The sequence below is a fragment of the Rhinolophus sinicus genome, linkage group LG06 (assembly GCF_036562045.2).
Source record: "Rhinolophus sinicus isolate RSC01 linkage group LG06, ASM3656204v1, whole genome shotgun sequence".
In the NCBI taxonomy this organism is placed as follows: domain Eukaryota; kingdom Metazoa; phylum Chordata; class Mammalia; order Chiroptera; family Rhinolophidae; genus Rhinolophus; species Rhinolophus sinicus.
This window is the reverse complement of record NC_133756.1, coordinates 154,239,361-154,264,200: the sequence shown is the minus strand read 5'-3', so window position 1 is coordinate 154,264,200 and position 24,840 is coordinate 154,239,361. Positions and strand designations below refer to the sequence as shown.

The following is a 24,840-nucleotide window of genomic DNA, read 5'->3' as shown; positions in this document are numbered from 1 at the left end:
GAGCGAGAAGCTGATCTTTGTCATCCTGATAACTTTAGGAGATGATTCAAAAGAAAAAGAGAGACTGATAATTTATGGAAATATACTGACTGACATACTTCGGGTAGCTTCTCAATCTTAGCTAAGAACAAAACAGTTTAACTTCAATTCCACATGAAGTACTGGGTGATTAGATTTAAAGTTCTGTGGTTTTAGTGATTAACTTAATGTCTGCATGAGGTTGTATTTACTTTTCTCTCACCCTAAGTAAAATACAAATTTGATTCAGGCTTTTAAAGTTGGTGATTCTTTTAAGTTCTTTGCATTTGTCCTTCATGTATTGCTGAGGATTAATGTGAATATATTGTCTCTTTGGTACTGAGCATTTCTGCGAAGGATTGTTGACTTTTACTACTGTAGAAAAGAACTAAAATGTGTCTTAGACCACAAAACAGGGGAGGGAGAGGCCACTTAACAGATAGGGCCTCACAAGGTGCCCAGAGGGTAAGCCAACCCTTATCCCAAGGTAAACAAACCAAGAGAAGTAAACCGAGGTGCTCATTTATTCATATTGAGAAGTGTAAGTGCCAGGGAATCAGGCAGTCCACATCCTTTGGTCATTGCCCAGGCAAGATGGAAACAGACAGATGTTCTTATTCACCGACTCTTTACAGAAGGTTGATGCTGCTGAGTTGCTCCGTCTGTACCTAAACTATGACCTTTTAGAAGAAGCTGTGGATTTGGTCTCAGAATATGTGGATGCTGTTCTGGGAAAAGGACATCAGTACTTCGGCATTGAGGTGGGCGTGTGTGCACATTTCTTTTCATTCTATGTTATCACACTAAGCATCACATTAAGTAAAAACAGGCTCTGAAAATAAATTGAACTGTGGAATAGTGGATTTAACCTTTACTATTAGTTATACTGCTAGTTTTTTCTCAGATCCGGAACTGGCCCTCCATGATTCTCATTTCCTGTTTATAAAATGGGAATACATTAACTTTTTCTCCATCAAAATAATGTGGCTTTAGTTAATGTTTGGAGGAAGGAGGTAAATGAAAACAAAGTGTGTGTGCTGAAGACTCTGCTGAGTGGCTACCAGTGTTTTCTCATTTAATCCTTACAGCAGCCTATAAGGAATTGTTTTAAGCCTTTTTTTTCCCCCCGTGAGGAAACAGAGGCTCCGAAGTTAAGTTGCCAAAGCTCAGAGAGATGGTAAATAGAAGAGCCAGGTCTAAAATCCAGGTCAGGTCAACTACAGAGCCAAGCTCTTAAACTTTCTGGGAAGAATTCAGAACTTTGAAAGTTGAGCTTTCCTCTTCCAAAATTTTTTTTTCCAGATAATTTGAATCTAAATTTCAGACTGGAAATGGTATATTTGTTGACAATTTAGAGAAGTTTCGCTGAGTGTGTTTACCCTTAATAGGATAAACTTAGGAGCCTTAGGCCTCCTTTTTAAGATACGCGATGACATGAATTTTAAAATACATTTGAGGGGTAACCAGTTAGCTCAGTTGGTTAGAGCATGGCGCTAATTAACACCAAGGTTGCTGGTTCAATCCCCTCACTGTGAGCTGAGCCCTCCTTAAAAAAAAAAAAAATACATTTGCTTTAACAAAGAAAAGGATAAGTTCCTCAGTTGAAAAGAGAAAGGGGAAGGGTTCTCACTGTGTGTGTGTATACGTGTACTCATGCACGCATACACACAATTTCTTTTAATGAAAAAAATAAGTAAAGCATTTTATGTTATCAAAACCTGTGAAAGTAACTGCCCAGAAGGAATGGTCCACTTTTCATGTTTTCTTCAAATAATAGATCCTTTATCCTTTCAGTTTCCACTGTCTGCAACAGCTCCAATGGTGTGGCTCCCGTACTCTTCTATCGATCAGCTTCTCCAAGCTCTGGGAGAGAACAGTGCCAACAGTCACAACATTGCCGTAAGATAGCCTTTCTTTTCTAAGCCCTGCATTAACCATTACACCTGCCAGCTTGCCCTTCAGTGCTCAAGGATTAAGGGGAGGTTAGAAGCCGTGTATTGCCCTTGACATGCTGCCCCAATCCCTTTATAGAATGATTAGTTCAATGAGCTGTAGCCTTTCTGGTTCTGGGAAGACAGCTAATAAGGCATTATGAAAAATACTGGTGTGATTGCATATTTAGAACATGTGACAGGCAGGCAGGATATAGCAGAGAAGTCCAGTTTTAGCAGGAGAGTCACAAAGCAGACTCCGATACTGAACAGCGATGAAACAAAGTGGAGTAGCTAACATCTTCATTAGAGGAGGTCTGGTGGGTGAAGTCAGAGTGGCTAATAACCTCAATCTTTTTTGGTCCTTGACCTATTCTATAATGATTTCCTGCTTTTCTCCTACAGCTGTCCCAGAAAATACTTGACAAGTTGGAGGACTACCAGCAAAAAGTTGATAAGGCAACGCGGGATTTATTATATCGCCGGAATTTGTGATCCTGATGGTTGCCTAGCCTTTGTAACCGCTTGGTGCCTCTTAGGGCTTAAGACTTTCCCCTACAAGAGCCCTGTACTCCAGGCTGATTTTTATACCTGTAAATGATGTGTCCAACGTCCGAGTCTTCATTCTGCGCAAAAGGAGTGCACATGAGTCACAGGACCTATGCTTGCTGGCGGTGCTAACACACAATTTCTGGTGTCAACCTTGGTCTCAAAGAGCTGCTTTTGTATAGGATTCACAAGCTTTTTTTAGAGTTTATATTTTTTTAAACTACCGAAGACATTCTTTATCTGCAAATTCAAAGCCACCTTCACTTTCCAAAATAACTGATGGTTGTTGGTTTGTTGTAGCTGACTACCAAAAGCAGTCACTGCAAATCCTTTCATTCCCCCCATCACTTTTTGTATTTCTAGGGAATTATTTTGGTCCAGAACTGACATGTATTTTCTGTATTGCAAACAGAGACTGATGGTTTTACGTACTCTTTTCATTATTTATTGTGGAGTTTTTGTATGATCTTCAATAAAGTCTTAAACAGTTTGCCTAGATTAAGCCTAAAATGATGACCAGCTGTCAAAGAAGATATCTTATGTTGAATCTGGTTCTGAGGCTAAAGTTGAGAAAACTCTTAGCTAAGAAAAAAATTAGGAATCCATCTATAAAAGTAATAGATTTTCAAAATAAATTCTCGACTTCTATGATTTATGGTAATCAAGCTGGACTCGATCATACAGTTAGCCTAATAATGTATTGGACCAAAATATAAACTTCCCTGGTCAGATTCAGAAGCATTCATGCCCACAAATTTGGAGAAAGTGAAAAATAAAATCTTGTATTTTATATATTAAAATTTATCTTTTAAGGAAACAAACTGTATGCTACTTACTTGTTTGGCCTTTGATCTTTCTTGAGTTTTTCATAAGACTTTAATTTTTATACTATCAATACGTATTTACATTGTGTATTTTAAATATCAATGTGAGTTTCCCTGTGGTACTGTATTGGTAGATGCTGCAGTGTATGGTCCTTTTTTCCTTTTAGCTCTGCCATGATAAGCATTTGAGGCAATTAGGGACTGGGAGAGCCCTTGCCCTCCTAGCTCTATGAACTAGTGGCTTCCAAGAGCAAGAAATACATTTTGACCTATATACACATGTATAACCAAAAGAAAGTTTTCACAAAAGTATGTATTCTTGCTTACTATGTACCCTGATGTTTTCGTGAGTGACTAATGGATCAAAACCCACAGTCTGAAAAATAGCAAACACTGTTGTAGCCATTTCTGGAGGACAAGAAGTATCTTGAGACAACTGGCCCTGTTGCAGAAACCTATCCATTTGTGTTGCTGATCAAAGCAGGGGCTTCCATGATGGCAGTTCACAAGACACTGACCAGCTTTTCCTGTCCTCACTATTTTGGTTCAAGACATGCTGGACCCAGCACATCGCTTCTGTCCATTTTCTTCCACCGTTCTTACTTTGATTCCCAACCAAAGCAGAAGGTATCCTCCTGGGAGGACAGGGGGCATGGAGATTTTCAATCACAGTCACAGTGGCCAATGATTTCATTAACCATGCCATGTAATAAAGTCCCTGTAAAAACTGGACACCAAGGCTGAAGGGAGCTTCCTGTTGGGGGAACACACTGACGTGCTGTGAGGGCAGCAGACCTCACTCCACAGCGAGGCAATATCGGAGCTGTGCTTCCTCCTAGACCTTGCCCTATTTGTATCCTTTCTAATAGAATCATACGTATAGTACTATCCTACTTCTGTGGATTGTTCCAGAGAATTCTCAAGCTTGAAGAGGTCATGGGAACCCCCAATTTTATAGCCAGTCAGAAGGATGGTGCTCTGGGGACCTCCTTGGAACTGGCTTTTAAAGTAAGAGCAGTTTTTTGGGGGACTGAGCCCTTAAACCTGTGGAGTCTGATGCTAACTTCCAGGGGTTATCGTCAGAATTGAATTTTCCAAAGTATGCTCAGTTGGCGGTGAGACAGAATCAAGTGACAAGATTTGGATCAGTCAACACACACATACTAAAGTTCATTCTACCCTACCGAAGCTGGGACTTTGGCGAACAGTCCACCTCTGCAGGTAACCTGTTGAAGTTTCAAAAGTCAGGGCTTTAAAATGGGTTTAGGAAGGTCAGTTTTTGAAATTTCTATGGAGACGTGATACCTACCAAATATGATTATAAATAATATATTTGAAAATACATGTCTATTCAAATGATTGCTTTTCCCAGGTTTTCACTTGTCAAGTGTCAGTCCTGGTAATTTGGTTTTACTGAAATAACAGCACCACAAACAAAATAACCCTCAGTAATTCCAGAGGTGCTTAGGCCCCTGGCAATCAAGGATCAGGTCTGATTTTTCTTTAAAGGAAGTCACTGACCACGTTTACCCATTCTGAGTCTAGACATAGGCAAACTTCTGTAAAAAGCCAGATAATAAATAGTTGGGACTTGGTAGTCTACATATGGTCTCTGGCGTATATTCTTTGTTTATTTGTTTAACCCTTTAAAAAGTAGGTCTAATTTACCCATAATTTTCCCACCCCTGGTCTAGATCCTTAACACCTGTGAGGTCAACAACAGCAAAACATGTCTAGGGAAAGCCAGTGGTTCTCAACCCTGGTTAAGCATCAACCTAAGAGCTTTTTAAAAATAATTTATATGGGCCCTGCACTCCCACCCCCAATTTAATGACTGAGATTCTTACATTGCTTTAATGCTCTCCAGATGGTTCTATGAATAGCCAGGGTTGAAAACCCTGGTTATAAACATAACAGTCACCAGCAGAAATTTAAGTTTACCTCCAAAGAAAACAGCCTTTCACATGCATTGTGATTTTTAGCTCATTATTTCAGCTTGGTTCCAGCCAGTTTTATAATAGAACCTGGACTTTTATGTAAACAAAAGTCTCATTCATAGTAAGAATAGCTACCATATAATGATTGCTTATTTTGTTCCTGATACAATGCAAAGAAATTAAAACTATGATCTAATTTAAACTTCACAACAACCCTATGGATACTGGTACTAACGTACTTTACAGTTGCAGAAACAAGTTTAGAAATGTTAAGAAACATCCAAGAAATCGTACCTAGAAGGTGCTGGAGCTGAGTTTTGAATCCAGATGTTTGGTTTCAGAATTCCTATGCACAACTACTGTTTCAATGCCTCTCCTTTCAAGAAATAAATCAGGAAATTGCTAATAGCTTCAAAACAATTCTCCCCTGCTTCTTCTAGCTGTGAATTTTTCAGAAATCTTGGGAGTCTAATCTCAGGACACTCTAATCCAGATCTTTCTCCCATGGGCAAGAAAAGGAAAGAACTTTTAACTACTTATTTCAAGTTTTTATATATTCATGCACTATATTCACTCAAAAACTGAGCGCTTCTATTCCAGAAAGTGCATTTCATATACAGGGAACAAAACAGACAAGTCAGTGCTTTCATGGCTCTTGCATTGGACAATCAATTTGAGGGTTCATCTATAAATAGGAGACAGTGATATCTACCCTATAAGGTGGTGAGTATCGAATGCAATTCTACATGTAAAGCACTTAGTGCCTGACACAGATTAAGTGCTCCATAAATGTTTTAGATATTATTAGTATGCTCTAGTAAAAAATGAGTTAGCAGCCAGGGAGGTGAAAATAAGAACCAGTGGATTTCTTCTTAAACTCAATTTAAAAGGGGGAGATGAGTATCAACTGTAGGAATATCAAGTGCTCGGCATGGAGCTAGAAGGTTCAGAGAGGTAATGCCTGCACTGGGTCTTGGGGAATTAAAAAAATTTCATCTTGCGATGCAGTAGTTATTCCAGCTAGGCTGAAGGATTGAAGGTGAGAGAGGTGACATTCCAAGTGGCTGGCTCCAGAGAGGGGTGAAAGATGGGGGTGGGCACTGGACAGGGGAGGAAGTGTGCTAAAGGACGATCCATAAAGCAGTTCGACGAGGATACCAGTGGGCCAGATTGGGAAGGCTCCTGTATCCCATCATAGCAATTTAGGCTTTTTCCTCGTAGCAGTACCGCTTCTGTCACTGGAGGCTCACGGGGATGTCCAAGCAAGGATTCAACCCAGAGCAGAGCCGTGGTGATGGGTTCTTTCTCCATGCAAGAAAGAATTCGAGACCAACGAGACAGATGCAGGAAAGAGAAAGTGATTTATTAAAAATGAAAGTACACACTTGAGAAGAAAGTGCAGGCCAAGTCAGAGAACGCATTGAGCCTCGGAAGTCATGATCAGGGGTTTTTATCCACCCCACTGCCCCGGGGTGGGAATTGGTGATGTCCTATTGACGTGATTCATTCATCTCCCCTGTGTGGGACCCTCCGTTTCCAGCTTTTTCTTCCTTATATGGTTCCTCTGGGACTGTCATGGAGTCAGATGCATGATGGGAGTCGTAGTAACCGCAATGCAAATGACATTAAAATGAGCTAAAGGTCAGATCCTGGTCATAGGGATTGGCCTTGCTGGATGAAATTGGTTCTTGTCTTTCTCCAGCTGCAGGTGCTGGAGACAGTCAGTTATTAATTTTGTAACCATCCAGTGAGGCACCTCATGTTGTACCCTGGAGGGAATTGTCAATTTCCTAGGCTACCTATCCTGCATTTAAATCCTATCCTGCATATAAATCCTATCTGAAAGATTTTCCAACCCATGATCATATGGGTTGTTGAGGGACTGGAGGTCAGACTTCTGTAGCTGCTTCAAGCTGAGATGGGTCATTGACCCTACCTAGCCTGAGACCAAAAATCCCTACCTGCCTGATCTAAGGAGTCAAGACCTCCCTCCAGTGTCGGCTCGTTTAGGGCACCCATTTAAATCCTTGGAGGACCATCATTTTTATGTGGAACTGCTATAACCTGGAGAAGCCAAATTTGACAAGGAGGTTAAAAAGACATGGTCTGAAAAGTAGTAGTAATAGGAGGAGGGGGAGGAAGAGGAGGAGGAAGAGGAGGAGGAAGAGGATAAAAATCAAGGGTCCTAACAGACAGAAACAAGGTTCTGGAGGGTAAAACATTCTTTACAGCCTGCCAGACAGAGTCCGCTGTTGGATTTCTCTTTGCGAAACCATGAAGCCATTTGGCTTGATCATATATCTTTTTAACGTCTCCCTCATTTCCTCCGTACCTGTCTAAATACATTTGCACTCTCAGTTCAACACAGACCTTCAGAGTCCTGTCACCAGCCATTGCTGAAATCCATCCATTAGACTTTTTAACCTTTCACTCTGTTGGCCACACTTGTTCCTTCAAATAAGATTCCTACCCGGCACTCCATCTTAACACCAGCTCTTCTTTAGCCACTCCCTCTTCACTTTCTCTCTACATAGCTTATATCTCTCTACTTACTATGCAACTCTGTCATTTTCCGGTGTCCCTCATTCTGGCCCGCTTTAATGCCCTTCCCTACTCACACCTTAATCAGCTTCCTTATCAATTTTCCTATCTCCCAAGTCCTTTCTTTCCTTCCAAATTGGTACATCAAGAGCTAGTCTACTACTGCCTCCTACTCTAGTCCTTCCTCATTACACTTTTTTTGTACGTTTCATTACAATATGATCTTTCCACCCAAAATGTGACCACCTAGACCTGTTTTGAGATGATAGGATTCCCCACTCTCGATCCTCATTCCACACTTGCTCTGCCTTGTAGACCCTCCACTATACAGTATTTCCTTTTCTTTTTTATTGCTTCATGACTTTTAGCCCAGGGGTGCTGGCTATGAAATAATCAGCAGTCAGAGAGGCCATTGCCCTTAGCCATTATATTAGAAAAGTTTACAAGGTTATTGGTTTCCCAATCCCCCCCAGAGAGGCCAGGAATGAAATAGGACCAAGAAGATTAAAAGCATGTTGGTGGCCTAGTCTGGTTGTGGAAGAAGCAATTATCAAGTGGGGTGCCGGGAGGGGCACAGGTGAAGGGAAAAACAAGAGCTAAGAGAAAACCTAAACAGAAACTAGCTATTAAGCTGTGGAATTTTCTATTTATCCCTGGAAGGAGGTAATAACTTCTGGTCTTTCATCCACTATCTTGGGTGTATTGGCCAGGAATCGAACCCGGGTTTCCCATGGGGCAGGTGGTGAGAATTCTACTACTAATCACATTTCATCATGGGGAACTTCAGTCAAAAGGATGTAAGAGTTTGGGACTAGCCTCATTGACAGCTCTCAAGTCCTGGACCATACAATATTCTCCATTTGGCTTTTTTACAGGCAGTACATGGGAGTTATAAGGGGACTGAGGATTATCAGCCCATGACAAATACATTTATCAATGTGGGGTTTTAGTTCCCGATGAGCTTCTGGTCTCAAGTATTGGCGCTTGCATGGGTATCCAGCTGTTTCCTTTATCCTAATCTTTATAGGAGGTACCCGAGTAGACTAGACTTCCCAGGCATTCCCTTATCCCATACCATAGGATTTACAGCCGATCACATATGGGCCGGGATGAGATCCACAGGAACCTTGGTTGGGTCAGAGTCTGAGGCCAAGAGCGACATCAAATGATTGAGTTCACGGGGTGAGTCAAGAAGCTGGATGTTCGTGCCCAGAGCCATCATTAAATCCCTTCCCATTCAGGGAGTGGGGCATTCTGGCATAACTAAGAATTCTTAAGAGACTAGACTAGACAGTCTTGGAGGCCATAGCAAAGGGGTGGGGTGAAGTATCTTTTTTTAGGTTGGCCATCTACCTCAGTGACGGTGCCAGCTTTAGAGGTCAAAGTCCTGTGCATGATCTGTCAAGACCGAGTAGGTGGCTACCGTAACAATTGAAAAATCTATTTTCTTACCTGCTACGGTACATCAAGGGTCACCCAAGGTTTTTGCATAATCACAAATGACGTCTTTCATGAGGCATCACCAGGAGCCCTGTGCTCCTTCGGTCCTCCACAGACAGGACCATTATGAGTTTAGGTGCCCCCAGTTCCCTTCAGAGCCAGGGGCATTCCCTCTTCCAGTGGCCTGATTGGTTGCATTGAGGACAGGACCCAGGGGCTCTTTCCTGGAGCAGGGACACTGGTTGCTCCAGTGCCCTGATTTTCCACAGCTAAAGCAGCCTCCCTATGGGGCTGTGGGACATGTCCCTATAGACCATCCCTTTATCTCTGTGGGGTGACCCTGAGGTTGCAGGGCACTGCTGATAGCGACAATTACCATTTGAGCCTGTCACCTGGCCTGCCTGGTCTCACACTGGGTCTTTTTATCCTCCTTAACCTGGTCTCAATTGTTAGACTCCAAAGGCCATAAGCAACAATTGAGCCACTGGGGTCAGAGGGCCAGAGTGACGTTTTTGCATCTTTCTCCTGATATCAGGAGGAGACTGATTGACGAAATGCTGGCCAAGCAGAGATTTTCCCTCAGGAGAGGAAGGGTCAATATTGGTAAATTTTGTGAAAGCCTTGACCAGCTGTCCCTGGAACAAGGCTGGATTCTGCCCCCCACCCCCATTCCTGAGTAACCTCCTTGACCTCTTCATAACTGAGTAGTTTGACTATACATTTTTCATACCTTCAGTTAGACAAAGCACCATATGGTCCCTTTTAATAAGATCTCCCTGCCCCAAATGATAATTCCAGGCAGGGTCCTGATTTGGGAGCACAGTTGTTCCCCATGGGGTCTGTCTGGCTGGGCGGCAGCCATCCTATCTGCATGTCCTTGGGCTGTGACCCAGAGTCTGTTTTTCTTCAGGAGTGCAGCAAGTGGACATGACTATCAGGACGTCTCTCCAGGTTGGATGGAAAGGCATTGTTAAGGCCTGGAATTCATCAGTAAATTTACTCAGGTCCTCAGAAGTATCCTAACTTAATTTTGCATTGGGCAAGGATTGTCATGGAGAATGAGGCATGGATTCTAATGGTCCCTGCATCTCCATTTGCAACCTCTCTGAGCAGACATAATTTGGTAGAATCCGGGTGGTGAGAAGCTCCACTCTGGGTAAGTCCTGGGGAGCTAAATTCAGCCATCTCTTTTGGCAAGGAGTGTCAGGGGGAATAGAGGAGAACGGGGAGGAGGTGAGGTAGAACCTGTAGGTGGAGGAGAGGGCAAGGGATAAACTGAAGAAACCGGGTGTTCCGGCCCTGGACCTCGCTGCTCTTATCAAACCCCTTCCCTGACAGGACAACAGCATTCCCGATAGAAGGTGACTGTCCAAGAGGTCAGGATTATCTTTAAGTGGGGCAGCCAGGGGAGTGTGAGCATAACAAATTTTACAGGAGCGCCTCTTCTCTGGGTCTCAATAGAGGGCCATGAAGACCTGTACGTACAGAATCTCTGTCCATTTTCCTTCTCGTTTACAGAAGAGGTCTAGTTGGAGAATTGTGTTATACTTTAGGGTCCCATTTTCCAGCTAGTTTTCCCTGTCCCCTAGTTTATATTGGGGCCAGGACGTATTGCAAAAGAAAACAAGGCTGACCAATTTAAAATTTTTCCAGTTATTTACTATGCAGCGAGTGAGAAGTCTTCAGGTGTAGACTAGGAATTTCTCATGATGCCTAGAACAAGAAAACAGAAACCAGAAGGTCAGACTAGGGAGGAGGGCATCCACTGGCTCTTGGTGTCTGACCAGCGAAACCCGGGTGTCCCCAGGGTGCACCTGGGCAGTCCCCAGTATTGAGAGCTCTTGACCCCTGGCCATTCCGGGGTTTACAACAGAACAGAGGTTTCCAGGCAACAGAAGCCAGGCTAGTAGGACAGAGGGAGTGGGACTTTGTAAAATGATATTTGGATCTCTCCTGAAAAAGGACCTCACGCCGCACAAAAATGACCCGAAAAATACAAAACTCCTGGAGGGAAGAACTCCTATATTGTCTCTGTGACAATCAGTGGGAATGGCAAATAAGTGATCTAAAGACTGAATGGATTTTACCTGCAAGATTGGTCTAAGACTGGTTGTCACATCAGGAATCCAACCTGGGCTGCAGCACTGAAAGTGCCAAATCCTAACTGCTAGACCATCGAGAGAGACCACCCCTCTGTGCCCAATCAGCACTGATATATTGGGGGCCATGGGCAGCAGACTGACAGCTGTCAAACCCAGAGGCCGCAGGAGACCAAAAGGCACGAAAGTCAAAAGAGGAGGAGGGAGGCCTGGGCCTGTTCACAGATGGGAAGATGAGGATGAAAAAGTGATCCCAGGATCTGCAAATAGTGAGTCGAGATAGATTCCACTATTATAGACAGGATAGACAGACAGATTGGATAAAAGAGAAGTCCAGACAACGGAATCTCGGAAGCTGTACTAATCCTGAGATGGGAAATTGCCACGGGGAAAGTGGAGAGGTATGATTGTGCAACCGTGTACCTCATTGCACAGATATTATCTTCATTTTGGTAGGGATGCCTAGAGCCAATCTACCCTGATCCATGACCAACTTATTCTGTCATGGGAGTCTTCAAGACCTTAAGTGCTCGGGCCATGCCCGTAATCTTCTGAGGTGGTCTTGGAAACAGAAAGAAAGCGAGACAAAAACGGATCTGTTCTGGGCCGGCCCGGTGGCTCAGGCAGTTGGAGCTGCATGCTCCTAACTCCAAAGGCTACAGGTTCGATTCCTACATGGGCCAGTGGGATCTCAACCACAAGGTTGCCAGTTCGACTCCTGCAAAGGATGGTGGGCTGTGCCCCCTGCAACTGACAATGGCAACTGGACCTGGAGCTAAGCTGAGCACTCCACAACTAAGATTGAAAGGACAACAACTTGACTTGGAAAAGTCCTGGAAATACACACTGTTCCCCAATAAAGTCCTGTTCCTCTTCCCCAATAAAATCTTTAAAATAGACACACACACACACACACACACACTCACACACACACACACAAAAAATGGATCTGTTCTTACCATGGGAAGACCAGTCCAGTCCAGGCTCTGGCAAAGATGTCCCATCTGAGTAGCCAGAGATGTCACCAGAGGCTAATGGGTATGTCCAAGAGAGAACTCAACCTAGAACAGCGGTGACCAGACTCTTGACACTGCATAAGAAAGAATTCACAAGCGAAACAAATGCAGGAAAGCAAAAGCGATTTATTGAAAACAAAAGTAAATACTTGAGAAGAAAATGTGGACCAACTGAGAGAAGGAATCTCGTGGAGAAAGTCATGATCAGGGATTTGTATTCCTCCCAGGGAAGGAACTGGTAACATCCCATTGACATGATTCATTCATCTCAGTCCACTGGGTGGAAGCCTCCGTTACCTGCTTTTTCTTCCTTAAATGATTCCTCGGAGACCATCATGGCCTCAGATGCATGATGGGAGGCATAGTAACCCCAATGCAAATGACATTATAATGACATTAAAATTAGCTAAAGGTCAGATCCCAAGGTCATAGGGATTAGCCTTACTGGATGAAACTGGTTGTTTTTCTCCAGCTGCAGGTGGTGGATAGTCACTTGTTACTTGTGTAACCAGTGAGGTCCTTCATGTTGTATCCTGGAAGGGATTGTCAATTTCCTAGGCTACCTACCCTGCTTCACTTCTAGTGATTTTTTCCCCCAAGTTGATGAGCAACGTGAGGCATCATCTTTGTCCGCTAAAATAAAAATATATAAAAGCATAAAAGACCCACTATTCTATTTACCGTTCAATGCTATACCCAAAGTAAACCACAATAATCAAGGTGAAACTCGGGGATAGGCCCTCAAATCAGCATAGCTTCCTAGAGGACAAACGAAGACGAACTGTAAGTCCAAAACAGACACAAGATGGAGGACAAGAGGGTAAAGAAAAGACTCCGCAAAAACGCCTGGGTGGAGTCCCACGTGACGGGCAAGTAATTCTAAACTCAGGCCCTTCCGCACTATTGGCTTGACGCTCACTCTTTTTCCTTTTCAATTGGCTAAAGATTCCTTCAATGGGTCAAAATAGCCAATCGCTGAGCGCGGTGGATAAAGCCCGCCCTCCCTCTCTAGGGGGAGTAGCCAGAAGAACATAAAGTGCTCAAGGCGCTTGCGCTGGCGCGCGCTCCGCGGTTAAAAGTGGATCCTCGCAAGAGGCGGTGTCGCCGCACATGAATATTGATTACGCAGCGCCACGCCGAGCGCCCTCCCCTCTCGGCTGTCCGACGCTAGCAGCTCGCGCTTGGGCTCGCGATGGGGAAGAAGTCCCGGGCGGTACCCGGCCGCAGGCCTATCTTACAGCTTTCTCCACCGGGTCCCCGGAGCAGCACACCTGGCCGGGACCCGGAGCCAGAACCCGACACCGAGCCGGACTCGACGGCGGTGGCGCCCAGCCAGCCAGCCCCGCCGGCGCCGCCGCCGACGACGACCACCGCGGTGACTGCCGCCCCGGCCCCGGAAGATTCGCCTTCTGAAGGTAAGGGTGCGCGAGGGACCTCGGCCCCTAGGTGGGGCGTCCACAACTCGAGCTCGGGTCTTGTTGAGGCCTAGACCTCCCGGGCAAGGCCGGGGAGGAAGAGAATCCTGGCGGGCGGCGTCTGCATCCGAGGCCTGCTGCGTGGGGCCTGCGAGAAGGACGGCAGTGTGCCCCAACGTGGCGGAAGGGGCCGCGGAATCGCGCGCGCCAGTCCCAGAGGCGCCATCTCTGTTGCAGGGGTTGGCCCAGGCACCCAGAGTTTCGTCAACGTCCACGCTCGGTATTGGATAACTTACGGGGTAGATGTGAGTATGCGTTTCCGCGTTCGAGGCTTGATGTCTGGAACCTGGTCTTTTTTGCACATCATCCGCTTTTCCTGTCGTTTTTGTTGATACTGAAAGAGACCCTTTAGAAGTGAGCAAACCCTTTATACTATGCCAGCTAAAGTGTAAGTAAGCCCAAGTTGGCGGGTATCCCAAAAATTCCTGGAGAAGTAGAGCTTGTGGGTTCCCAAGTACTTGTGTGTTTCTCCTCGGAATGGTACTTGAATTAAGAGTAACTGGACAACGCTTCTATAAGCCAGACCCTGGAGTGGTTATTTCAGGTGTTAAAAAAAAAAAATCACGTTGGTAGCTCATGCGGGGAAAAACATGCTATAGCTGTGCTTGTTGTAAAGGCCCTGTGGTAGCCTGGAGAAGATTTATTGTTTGTGTATTTTTTAATTATTTCAGGTGTAATTTTGATAGGTAACGTTCAGGTTCTTAAAGTCACTAGGTGGAGAAAAGAAAAAAAGTCATTAGGTAGTTGGAAGATTCTAGTTCTCCTTGTTTTTCATCTCCCATTTATTTGGGTCAGTGATGGATTATACACACCCTGCTCTTAAATTGATGAAATCTAGAGTTGAAAGGTCAAATCAAAGATTATTTTGTCACCTGTAGTATTTTCTGTGGTCCATCGTCTGACTGTAGTTTTCTTTTGTTCGTTTTCTAAATCCAGATGAACAGGAAGTGGTGGTGGAGGTTCCCAGAGTTGTTCAGAATCCTCCAAAACCAGTCATGACTGCCAGACCCACAGCCGTTAAAGCAACAGGTATAGATTTTTTTTTATTTTCTATATCTTTTCTACAGTATCTTTCATTAGGATCAAATTGGGTTTGTATATAGTGTTGTTGATTTGTCTTTATCCATAAAAATGAACATTTAAAATCTTTGTGAGTTTGTTAATACGTGTGTGTATGCGTATATATAGTATATATATATGTGCACATATTTATACCTATATACACACGCACACATTTCAACCAATGTAAAATTTGTTGCTTTTTATTTGTACCCAAAATACTTTGCATTACTTTTTCTTCTAATGCCATTTGGTAATGAATTTTCTGGCTCCCGCCACTAGGTTGGTGTTCTTTAACATGCTGCTTTGGTGGTACCTAACAAATGTTTGTGGAGCTGAAAATTGCTCTTATTAAATACTTATTAAGCACTAAAGAGTATTTGTGACAGTGGTTTTGTAGGCAAACTTGGGTTTAAATTGCCACTCTGGCATTCATTCTAAGGCCTCTGGAACTCATCTACCTATACAATGGATCTTTCAGCCCTAAGTTAATTTGATGATTAAATCAAACAATATATAAAGTTTTGACACATAGCAAATGACAAAAGTGTTAGTTTTCTAATTTCTACATATCATGAAAAATTAAAATATGTTTTGATACTAAATATTATAATAATTGGTGGTAATTTTATTCTTTGCAGTTTGAAGTACTTTTTGTACTATGTGACACTGAAATAACAGATGCTTATTCCTCCTCACCTCCCCCCTTCCTGTTTGCCACTTAAAACAAAACAAAAAAATCCCAGTGTGGGTTAAAAAATCTCAGTGTGGTTGTGAGAGATATTTCCAAAGTAGGAAGTACTATTTTGTATTTACTAACTACATATATTATTTCATTTGAGTCCTCTAAGAATCATGTAAGATAGAATTTAAATGTTCCCAGGAGAAATTTCTTTAATTGCTATGTCAGTCAGCACTTTAGGCATTTCTGTGCTTTGTGAACAGAAATGTTTTCATTCTGTCCAAAATCATCCCGTAAGGTAAACGATATATCAGCTTTATTCAGTTCTTAACCTACCAGTTGGTATAATGCATAGAAAAAAGTTTGTCCAACAAAAACCAAAAGGAAAACAATTTTCCATTATTTGCATGGCTTTGTGTAACAAATAGAGTAGATACTCAAGAATTTACTTTTTAAAATATATCTTTATCACTGTAAACATACCAAATTTCTTTCCACAAAAATAAAAATTAAGTTTTTTAAGTTATTAAATATGCTTTTATAATATAATAAAACAAGCATATCAATACTTTTTAGTATATGTGCTGCCAAAGCGAGCACAGGCATATCAATACTTTTATGCTAAAAACATTGTATATGCATGTGAAATTAAGGAAAATTTTAGAATAAATTCTATTAAATTAGATCGATAGACCACTTTGATTGTCAACCAGTATTTAAGCATCTTCTAGAAAAGGGTACTTAATGTGGTTCCACAGATGAGTGTCAGCAGTGTGTGAATCCCCTGAAGTGGGACACTCAAGTGTGTTTCCTGGGAGAAGGTCTGTAGCTTTTATGAGATTGATTATTAATAATTTCTGTGACTAAAAGGATTAGAAACCACTGTTCAAACGATGTTACGAGGAAGTGATAGTTACTAGAAATATAAGGCACAGTTACTGTTTGAAGCTTATCAGGAATGTTAGGTTTATAATCTGAGAAATAATTTACTGCCTGATATAGTTGATTTGCAAATTGTGTGGCACCATGCATTAAAGGGAAGTATGCTGAGGTTTGAGGAGTCAGCACCCCTCAGAAAAAGACTGCTAAGGACTGTGGCTCTGAAGAATGGCCTTGCCTTCTCAGGTCTCAGGTGGTAACAACATCTCAGGAGCAGTCTAGGTCATGGTCCTGTGAGACTTTTGTTTATTTTTCTAAGATTAAGCAATTTTGCATTATACATTTTTTCAGTGTTTTAAATTTATGCCCGTTTTTACCAATGTATGGATTAAATTTTCAGAGGTGTAATTAAAACTTGCATGCATTTCATGACTTTGATCTTGCTTTTATTCCTTCAGCATTACTTTTTGTCCCCTTAGCATTATTTCATACATTCCTATTATGGTCTGCTTAATCATGAAATAATATTGCATCTAGTATTGTTCTGTAATTTGCCTTGTTAGTCCCCTGTTTGAGCGCATTCAAGTTTTACAGCTTTTAATTATTTGAGGCTGCTAGAAGCTTTTCGCAGAAACATTTTTTGAGTTATTTCTTGAGTTTATATCCTGAAAGATGAGATTATCTAGCTAAAAGAAACTTGAAGTCGCTTTTGGTATATGTTACCAGCTTGTTCTTAAATATTGAATCATTTTATGGTGTCTCTTAACAATATTAAGTATGCCTCTTCCCCCCCAATACTGGGTTTAATCGTTTTCATTTATTTTACTATTTAATAGTCATTATGTTGTTAGGAATTTGGAAGAGGTTTGGTTTGTGCTGTGGAAAGCTCTGAGGTGAAGAAACGAGGACTAGGTGGAGCCTTAGCTAAGCTTACGGCCTGTGAGACCCACCCCAAGCCTGAGGAATTACACCTGCTTGGGGAATTTTGTGATCAAAATTCCACACAGCTCATCTGGTTGAAACCTTTTACCAAAGGGTATATATAGAATTAATGCCAGTGACCTGGGTGATTATATCTGTGATTGTCTCTAAACTAATTTTAGGTGAAAATACAAATTTTCCATCTTCTTACTCCTCCCGTCCACACACACACAAAACCATCAGTGCTGAGTGCAGATTTTTTCCATACAGAAATCTCTCCTTTTATAGCTCTACCCCTACAAGGTTATTAATTATTACCTGTTGTTCAGAAAATCAGGAAAATTAACTGGTATGCCCCAAAACAACGAGAAATAAAATATTTGGTAACTGGAAAATGGAAACACTGTCAAATATCTACTTTGAATCCTTCTAACTAATTTTGGAAATTAATATTTAGTGTATGAACTAGTCTATATACTAAAAATGAAGGCAAGATTTATGTGACTAAAGCATCGAATGTGAATTCTTGTATGATAAAAATAAAGCAATTTAAGTTTACTTTTACCTGAACCCATGAATTCATTTATGGAATTATGACAAAGAAAACTAGATTTTGCTTCTTGATAAATCTGTTCATTTACTAAATATTTATTGAGAACATATAATGTGTCAGGCACTGGGAAATCTAGTCTTATTAGTAAAGCTGAAAAGTCTAGCTAGGCTTTAACATTCTATGTACCTATGATAATAAAATGATATATATAGGGTATATACGCTCACTTAATTTGTATAACTAGGGTAACCACAGGTGCTACAAAAGGAAATAGCGTACATAGCAGCATTTCAGAGGCCATACCTCATACAACTTGAGTTTGAGGAAGACATGAATAATTGGTTCTCGCTGGTTTTTTTGTTTGTTTGTTTTTTGTTTTGGTTCTAGGGTTTTAAATTCCATTTAAATTTGTCACTTCTTGTTTGACGAAAAATCATTTAAAAAACTTTTTTTAATGTTGAAAATCTCTTTGTTTCATTTACTAAACCCTAATTGCTTTACTTGTTTAATATGGACACATAAATCAACAAATCCTAAAACCCGGATATGTGCTATTTTGACAGAGTATGAACTTGAATAATTGAGCATGTATTTTGAGAAGGATGCCAAGTATTTATGCAGATTGGTTTTCTTAGCTCTAAGTGCATATTTGATGATTTATTTTGAGGGTGTGTTCTAATCTGTAAGTAAACTAAACTGTTTGGCTAGGAAGCATTTCAGATCTTGCTTTCTGGCAATTGTCAGTTTGGCTCAAATAGAATCTTATACATAAAACTGGCTAAAGAACCATGTTATGTTTTCTCTTGGATGCTACCTAGAACATACTGGATTGTTATTACTAATGTTGACCTTTTTGTTTCTAGGGGGCTTATGCTTACTTGGTGCGTATGCTGACAGTGATGATGAAGAGAGTGATGCTTCCGAAAAACCAGCACAATCTAAAGAGTCGAATGGAAACCAGTCAACTGATATAGATAGTACATTGGCCAACTTTCTAGCGGTTAGTGGTGTTTTGTTTGGGTTTTTTAAGTTATTGAAGCCACTTTGGGACTCAGAGCTCAACTGGTTAGCCTACTTGGCAATCTCTGTCTCCCTCTCCCTTCATCTCCCCCTTTCCCTCTCTTCCTTAGTCCCTTCCGTCTCTTTCCCTTTTCTCTTCGTTAAGGTTGTAAGAAGGAGAAAAGTGGAGAATAGAAGGGTTTGGGGAACTTGTGTAAGTGGAAGATGAGGGTTTTGATTTGAGAAGCTAAGAACTGAGCATGTAGGATTCTTTAAAAAGTGATTGCCAGTTCCTCCATTTTCTGGGTTTGATGTTTTAATGCATTTGTTACTATTTTCATTCTAAAGGAGATTGATGCTATAACAGCTCCTCAGCCTGCCGCTCCTGTTGGAGCTTCGGCTCCACCTCCAACTCCGCCTCGACCAGAGCCAAAGGAATCGGCAGCATCTACCCTTTCTTCCACTTCTTCAAATGGAACGGACTCAGCCCAGACGTCAGGGTGGCAATATGACACGCAGTGTTCCCTGGCAGGAGGTAAGTTTGACCCTTTGGGTTTTAAAGGAATATAAAGTGCAGTCCTTAAAGGTGTTCTAGGCATTGAGATTCCAAAGATGATGAAAGCCCGTATGCCTTAGCTCCAGGCTTAAGCGTTCTGCCTTTTTAAATACAGTATTTGGAAGATGATAAGTAGGGTAGTTACCTCCGAGAACTACTAGGATATGTTTTTATTTTTTGAAAGCTAATTGGCCCTTTTAACCAGTAGCAGATTATGCCAGGTGAATAATTAAAGCCGTTATTTTAAAAAGTCTTTTGGGGTTCAAAACAGAACCATCAAACTGCTTCTCTTAACCACATGTGCACAGATTGGGAGGGGGAGTCCCCCCACCTGCAACATTTGACAGTGTCAGGAGACAATTTTGGTTGTCACAGCAGGGGGTGGGAAAGTGTTGCTGTATCATCTAGCCAGGATTCTGCTAAACACTGCAAAGGACTGGCCCCAACAACAAAGAATTACCGTGCCCAAATGTTAACAGTCTAAGCTTGAGAAACCGTATGTTAGATTGTTAGGGCTTTAGGCATCACTTGGCATATAAGGTCAGAATTGTGGAGCAATTTATGCTTCAAATTGGTTTTATTTTCTTCTAGTTGAAATTGAGATGGGAGATTGGCAAGAAGTCTGGGATGAGAACACAGGATGCTATTATTATTGGAACACACAAACAAATGAAGTGACATGGGAGTTACCCCAGTATCTTGCCACCCAGGTACAGGGATTACAACATTACCAGCCCAGGTAAGAATAGACTTAAAAAGAAATTACCTAGAAGGAAATTATTTAAGTGTGTTTTTCCAGGACCCATCAGCTCCAAGTCTAGTAGTTGTTTCAATCTAGTTGTGGAGGGTGCAGCTCACAGTGGCTCATGTGGGGATCGAACTGGCAACTTTGTTGTCAAGAGCACCACGCTGTAACCAACTGAGCTAACCTGCCGCCCTCCCCCCCCCAGAAGGAAATTAGAGTCTTTATCTTTTGCTGGTAATAATTTGCCTTCTATTTGTCTTGCTAAGCATTTTTTTTTTTTTTTTAAGTTCTGTAACAGGTGCTGAATCTAGTTTTGTGGTAAATACAGAAGTATATACTAAGGAGAAAAATATTTCTGTTTCTAATAGTAAAAGTGGACCAGTCATAGCCAAGCGAGAAGTTAAAAAGGTTAGTGTCACAACTTACCTCATTTGCTTATTTTCAACTCTAAAGAACTTTAATGTTACTCTGGCACAGGTATAGAAGCCTTCTGTTAATATTTTACAACACAAATATGAAATAGGATAAATTCTGTTTTTAAAATTTACTTAATGTTTCTGTTTATTATGTGGCACTTATAGCAGGTAGGGTGCCATAGAGGCTCCTTGGGTCATTGTGAAGGATGTGGGAGCAGTCAAGCAGGGAGGGCTTCAGGTTCACTTCTCCACTTCAGAATACTTCTATTTGGGATTCTTTTCATAAATATAGTTGATAATGTTATATTAGTTTTAGGTGTACAACATAGTGATTCAACAATTGTATACCTTACAGTGTGATCACCATAAGTTTAGTAACCGTCTGTCATCTTACAAAGTTATTACAGTGTTATTAACTCCCTAACTGTAAGTCGTATCCCTCTGATATATTTATAATTGAAGTTTGTACCTCTTATTCTCCTTCACCTCCCCTACCCCCCCACAACCATCGTTTGTTCTGTGTAGCTGTGAGTCTGTTTTGATTTCACATGTAAGTGAAATATGGTAATTGTATTTCTCTTTGACTTATTTTACTTAGCCATCCATGTTGTCACAAATAACATTTCACTCTTTTCTATGGCTGAGTAATATTCCATTGTATATGTATATTACTTCTTCTTTATCCATTGATTTGTCAGTGAAACACCTAGGTTGCTTCCCTATCTTGGCTATTGTAAATAATGCTGCAAGGAACATAGGAGTGCATATATCTTTTCAAATTACTGTTTTCATTTTCTTTGGATAAATACCCAGAAGTGGGATTTGTGGGTTGTATGGTGGTTCTGTTTTAATTTTTGAGGACGCTCCATACTGTTTTCCATGGCGGCTGCACCAATTTGCAGTCCCACCAACAGTGCATGAGGGTTCAATTTTCTCTACATCCTCGCAAACACTTGTTATTTATTGACTTTTTGGTGGTAGCCATTCTGACAGATAAGAAGTTTTTTTTGTTTCTTATGAAAAGATCAGCTACCTTAACAATTAAAACTAGTGAATCTTGAGCATTTCTATCACCTCATCAGTAAAAGTAAGTTGTATTCTACAGTGAGTGTGTGTGTTGAATTTTAATTTATCTTGAATTTTTTAATGATGGGGAATGTTTCAAAGAGTACTTTCAGAATAATTTAATCTTTAAAGCTCCAGGAGGAAGGTAGAATAAACATCCCAATGGAGGAAGTAGACCCTTTAAATATAATCACACACTTCATTTTAGAAATATTTCACTTTCCTCTTAACCACCTTCATAGCAGAATGTGAGGTTACCTGATTATACAGAAGAGGAAGATGAAGATTTATCCAGTCATGTTGACTTAACTAAAACTGATCTTATTTAAATCTGCCTGTGCTTCTTATCAATCAGTCGGTCTTTTGACATAGCAAGAATGGGGGGAGGAAATGTTTGAGTCCTACCCACAACTAGGTTCTAGTTCAAACTGCTTTCCTAAAGTAGCAGTGCCTCCAGTATACACACGTGAGGAAAATGGTACAAACATATATACTAATCTGTTGGGAGTTGGTTTTTAAGAATATCCAGTGACTGAAAAATAGTGATTTTTAGCATGAACAATTAAATATATACTGAGGTGAGATTTTGAAAATTAAGTGAGATTATTTTATTCTTTATAGGAAGTAAATGAAGGAATTCAGGCTCTCTCAAATAGTGAGGAAGAGAGGAAAGGGGTGGCAGCATCACTGCTTGCTCCTTTATTGCCTGAGGGAATAAAAGAAGAAGAAGAGAGATGGAGAAGAAAAGTAATTTGTAAAGAAGTAGAGCCAGTTTCAGAAGTGAAAGAAACAAGTACAACAGAAGAAGCAGCAACAATAGTAAAGCCACAGGAAATTGTATTGGACAATATGGAAGACCCTTCTCAGGAGGATCTTTGCAGTGTTGTTCAATCTGGAGAAAGTGAAGAGGAAGAGGAACAAGATACCCTTGAGCTGGAGCTAGTTTTGGAAAGGAAAAAAGTAAGTTTTTGAAGTTTTAAAGTACATTTTCTTCCCTCAGTACTGTCATACTCAGGTACCATTATGCTCAATTTACAGCACAAGTATTGGGATTTTGTTTTTCTTATCCTTTCATCTAGATAATGTTTAAGCTTATGCAGTAAAAACTTGAGCAATGGACTTTTATAATTCTTTTGGTCCCTAATGATGCTTTTGGTAGTTGACAACCAATAAAATCTGATATTGTTCTGACTTAAGGATGGATACAATGAGTATCATCCTTGACTTAGCGTCTTAACAAATGAACATTGCAAATTCTTGTGATAACTTGGTTTTTAACCCAACAGTTAAAGTACAAGTTGACTTTCAGTTATTAGCTGTGGCATTGTTTGGATAGTGAAATGGGCTTTGTAAGATAACAGAAGAATTGTAAGGAACTCCTCATTACATGGGCTTTCCTTTTATAAAAGGAAAAAGTACCATCTTTAAAGAAGATGGTCCATGGGAAACTTTCCTGATTGAGAAGTTGATTTTTACCTATTGCTGCCATGATTTTCTTGTAACAGTTTCATCTACTGCTGCCTTTGGTATAAAGCAAAAATTTCAGAGGTGTTGTATGTCAGTAGTATCTCCTTGAAGCTGTGGAGAGGGACTAGCTAAGTTAAGTTTTATCTGTTGTGTGCATATATTGGAAAGTTTGTGTATTAGTGGATTTCTAGAACATATCTCCTTCAAATTGACATTTGTTGACTATAATCATTAATAAGCATTTGCTAAGTAACAACAATATGGGACATAATGCTCAGCTCTCATGGACAATTGTATTAAGAAATGCTTCCTGTCCTCAAAGGGTTTAAATTCCAAGAATACGTGGCTATCATTCTTGCTACTCAGACACTAAAATGTTAATAAACAGTTAATGACACTTCACTTTATTTTCCTGTTTGTTGTAGGCAGAGTTGCGAGCCTTGGAGGAAGGAGATGGTAGTGTGTCAGGGTCTAGTCCATGTTCTGATATCAGCCAGCCAGCATCACAAGATGGAATGCGTAAACTTATGTCTAAAAAAGGGAAATGGAAGATGTTTGTTCGAGCTACCAGTCCAGAATCTACCAGCCGAAGTTCTAGCAAAACTGGACGGGAGACTCCAGAAAATGGAGAAACTGGTAATTCATGCTTCACATTAAACTTGAGAAGTGAAAGATGTACAGGGGAAATCCTTTTTTACCCCTCTTCTGCAAAAGGAAAGGGACAGCACTTTTATCCTTTTAGGGAAATGCTGGGAAGGAACTTCTTTCTACCTTTTCCTACTCCACCTCTTAGTGGAAGAGTAAGATTCTGAAAGGCTGGCATTCATTGGGTTGTGCATTCACCACTGATTGAGGGTTATTTCTCCCTCAAAAACAAACAAGATTGACTCCCCCCCTTTTTTCATCGCTTGCTACAATAATTGCCTTGATCGGTGTAAAGACCATGGGTTCTCCTTACTTAGCTCACTGTTTCCAGTTGGTAAGCAAGGCAGGCAAGCCCAGCCTCTTCACTGCTGTCTGTACAATTTGCCCAGCCTCTGGTTGGCTGTGTAGATAGCGTGGTCCTGTGATGAGGACCCAAGTTACTTTTATTTGTGGTAACATAGACGAGACCCTGCTGCATTTTCCCAATCTTACCAGAACTAACACTTGAAGCTCCATTTGGCCCTGATTCTGTAGTGGCAAGTTAGCAATAAGATTTGAACACCAAACCTTAATTGAGTATACCTAGCAGAAGATACCTTATAGGTTATAGTTAAACAACAAATAAACAAAAACACAGGAAATGCGAATATCTTTGTTTGAATCTTCTGTTTTCTATCAGCAATGTAGAAGACTATGAAGGAGAATTCTAGAGGTCCCACTTCATCTTTTCTTTATTCTCATTCCCTATCACTAAAGTCCATTTTCTCTATCCTTTATCTGCATATATCCTTTTAGAACTTTCCCTCTCTTTACATTTGTTTGTGTGTGTGTATGGATACATGTATATGTGCATAATTTTATCATAGATGAAATTGTTGATGACATAATTTTTTTCGCTTAATATGGCTTGAAAATTATTTTTAACCACTGAGTGGTTTAAATGTCTTAAATGAACTCTTCCCCCATTCATGGACATTTAAGTTCTGTCCGTGTTTCACTCTTAATAATACAGCATTTATATTA

At 40.9% G+C, this 24,840-nt stretch overlaps 2 protein-coding genes and 1 long non-coding RNA gene across 5 annotated transcripts in view; 2 read left to right on the top strand and 1 right to left on the bottom strand.

The window, feature by feature from the left end:
* NUP160 (nucleoporin 160) overlaps positions 1 to 3,319 on the top strand; it is a 42,997-nt gene extending 39,678 nt beyond the window's left edge. The window contains exons 34-36 of the mRNA XM_019743644.2: positions 654 to 779; positions 1,813 to 1,917; positions 2,355 to 3,319. Of these exons, the coding sequence (XP_019599203.1) occupies positions 654 to 779; positions 1,813 to 1,917; positions 2,355 to 2,444 (321 nt within the window). The 3' untranslated portion in view covers positions 2,445 to 3,319. The remainder of the gene's footprint in view (positions 1 to 653; positions 780 to 1,812; positions 1,918 to 2,354) is intronic.
* Positions 525 to 13,169, bottom strand: LOC109453688 (uncharacterized). Its single transcript, XR_002138362.2, has 3 exons — positions 12,801 to 13,169; positions 12,299 to 12,400; positions 525 to 1,881 (listed from the first exon to the last, which is right to left on the bottom strand). It is a non-coding gene; the product is annotated as an uncharacterized LOC109453688 (long non-coding RNA).
* Positions 13,170 to 13,414: 245 nt separating this feature from the next.
* The window catches only part of FNBP4 (formin binding protein 4), a 33,010-nt gene continuing 21,584 nt past the window's right edge, over positions 13,415 to 24,840 (top strand). For 2 of the 3 annotated variants that reach the window (XM_019743646.2, XM_019743645.2), the window contains exons 1-8: positions 13,415 to 13,770; positions 14,767 to 14,859; positions 18,788 to 18,924; positions 19,272 to 19,458; positions 20,071 to 20,218; positions 20,512 to 20,632; positions 22,327 to 22,665; positions 23,598 to 23,808. In XM_019743646.2, coding sequence (XP_019599205.2) covers positions 13,548 to 13,770; positions 14,767 to 14,859; positions 18,788 to 18,924; positions 19,272 to 19,458; positions 20,071 to 20,218; positions 20,512 to 20,632; positions 22,327 to 22,665; positions 23,598 to 23,808 — 1,459 coding nt within the window. In that variant the 5' untranslated portion in view covers positions 13,415 to 13,547. Of the gene's footprint in view, positions 13,771 to 14,007; positions 14,076 to 14,766; positions 14,860 to 18,787; positions 18,925 to 19,271; positions 19,459 to 20,070; positions 20,219 to 20,511; positions 20,633 to 22,326; positions 22,666 to 23,597; positions 23,809 to 24,840 lie in introns of all 3 variants that reach the window. The other variant, XM_074336398.1, reaches the window with a different exon arrangement.